Consider the following 2,307-nt stretch of genomic DNA (forward strand, 5'->3'; position numbering starts at 1 on the left):
GCCTCCCAAAGTACTTGGATGACAGGCATGAACCACCAGTCCTGGCCTATGCCCTAGTTCTGTGCCCTTGATTCATCCTAGTCCTGGCCCTGCTGTAAGGTTAATAACAATACAAATTACTTACTGATCTAAGCATAGGCATTTCATATAGAGTAGTTCTGATGTCATATGATCTCAAAGAACTTCATATAGTGGTCATACCATAATTACGTATCAATCTTAATGATAAAAGAATCAAATTTATTTTTGACAAATAAGAGACTTATGTGAACTGGGGCCAACATAGAAGAAAATTCCTTCAGACCAAGAAATAATAAAGTTTGTCTTGCCATATTTCCCCCCAAGGAAATCAATACAAAAACACTATTAGAATACCAAGCATGAAAATCATTCTCTTCACATAATTTCACATTGGAACATGTTGCTATTTAGACTACGACTATACAGAAGAAATTATAGGCTGTTTTCTTTATAGACAACATACGGGGTGGGGAACCTATGGCCTTCTGATTTCAAGATTATTCTTTTTTCAGCACCAAAGGAGGCAAGAAAAACACTTAAGGATCTAGGACACATGTGGCCCTAACCTCTTTCAAGTATTTTTCAGTTTGTTATTTAATAAATACAAAAGTATTGGCTTTCATCAGCAAAGTTTTTGTTCTAAAGGCTCCTATTTCAAATTCCATACATTTGGCATTTTCCCCTCTCATGGAGAACTTACCTGTGTGACTAGTGGCTGTAGCAGGGCTGCAGATCCTTTGCCTACACAGCGAACAGCAAAGCGCAGACACCTGCAACAACGTTCTACAATCCGATTATCAGCCCGGTGCTTATTTAGAGTCTCTGATAAGACTGGCCATATCTAAGTCAAGAGTAAAAGAGCACAAGAAAGAAAATAATCAACAACCAAGAACTGAAAATATGCTCTTAAGTCGATAACATCTGATTTGGCTTTAAATAACTAATTTTGGATTTAAATAACTCAGACAAAACATTCTTTACAGGAACACACATACTCTGATTATGGCCAATGAGCACAGGTTCAATACACTACCCATCACAAAAACATTCTATTAAATCCATATTAAGAGAAACACAGTGACTTTTTAGAACAGGAAGAAGAGCATGTCTAATTTGCTAAAAGACAGAAATATACATTTTCCTTAATTTCAGAATTCCTGAAAGAAGATGAAAAGAATGAGTTATAGAGGAAGAGATGTTTAAAGGTAGTCCCAAGAAGGCGGAACTTTGAACAAAAAGGATTAGAGTTAAGGAAATGGCATCATTTGATAACACTGAACACTTAAGGATACGTAGTGTTTATGTTATTGTATCTCCCCTGAAGTCTGAAAAGCACTTCTCAAAACATGCCTCTTGATCCTCACATTATCATCAGTGAAAAAAACAGAAGGGAAACATGTACTGACAAGAAAGTGAAGTCACCAGATTTGTCAAAAATATTTCGCTAGTATTGATTGGGCCTCCTAGGAACTCTAGGAGTCACACAGTTAATCTCTTTCTACATCTTTGGGCCTTTCAGTGTATTTCCCCACAGCCTGTTTTGTTATCAAATCTAAAATAAGAAATATTTGAATGGCTCTGTCCCTCATTTCACTGAAATCGAAACCATATCAACAAATGCAATCTCCCTATGAAACTGGAAGACAGTACCTTCTTAATTGAGTTACCCAAAGCCTTGTAAGGAAAAAAGAAGAAAGCCTTGATTCCACAGGCATCCATTAGCACTTACTTCCTGTATGACTTTTTGGCACGGATGAGTCTGTCCATTTTCCACAATGGGATTGGTGTGTCTGGGAAAAGACAACAGCCCAAAACAGTGAAAGAAGAGCAATTTCACTGTGGACCCAGAACCCTGACCCCTGCCCTTGCTTATTTAGTATCATTCTCGCCAAATAAAGAAAACCAGATGGTAAAGTCATTTACTTACATCAACACCTTTTCCTCCTACTCCAACTCAAACAAACATAAGCACATATTTTAAATCATCCTATCATTTTTTGCCACATTTAAGTCACTTCTACCCAATCATGCAAATTTAATCTAACCTTAGGTACACAAGGCATAGGGCACTACAACTATCTTTCCATTTTTTCCCTTTATAAACCTGAATATGTTGTTTCTTCCAAATCAATAAAAAGATATACAGGTTGTCCAAATCTACTATGAGAAACCAAGTATTGCTCCATTCCTAGCATCAAAAGACAAAAAACTGTAGGAATGGTAGTCCACCAAAGATGTTTCTCACAGCTCTAGTCCAAACCCAATGAAACAATATGGACCCGCCCA

At 37.1% G+C, this 2,307-nt stretch overlaps 1 protein-coding gene across 1 annotated transcript in view; it reads right to left on the reverse strand.

The window, feature by feature from the left end:
• TNPO3 (transportin 3) overlaps positions 1–2,307 on the reverse strand; it is a 126,841-nt gene that overhangs the window by 26,771 nt on the left and 97,763 nt on the right. Inside the window, exons 12-13 of the mRNA XM_012664736.1 lie at positions 1,751–1,889; positions 722–862 (exon numbers count right to left, since the gene is read on the reverse strand). Of these exons, the coding sequence (XP_012520190.1) occupies positions 722–862; positions 1,751–1,889 (280 nt within the window). The remainder of the gene's footprint in view (positions 1–721; positions 863–1,750; positions 1,890–2,307) is intronic.

This window comes from Propithecus coquereli, unplaced genomic scaffold (assembly GCF_000956105.1).
Source record: "Propithecus coquereli isolate 6110/MARCELLA unplaced genomic scaffold, Pcoq_1.0 Scaffold91, whole genome shotgun sequence".
NCBI classification, from domain to species: Eukaryota; Metazoa; Chordata; class Mammalia; order Primates; family Indriidae; genus Propithecus; species Propithecus coquereli.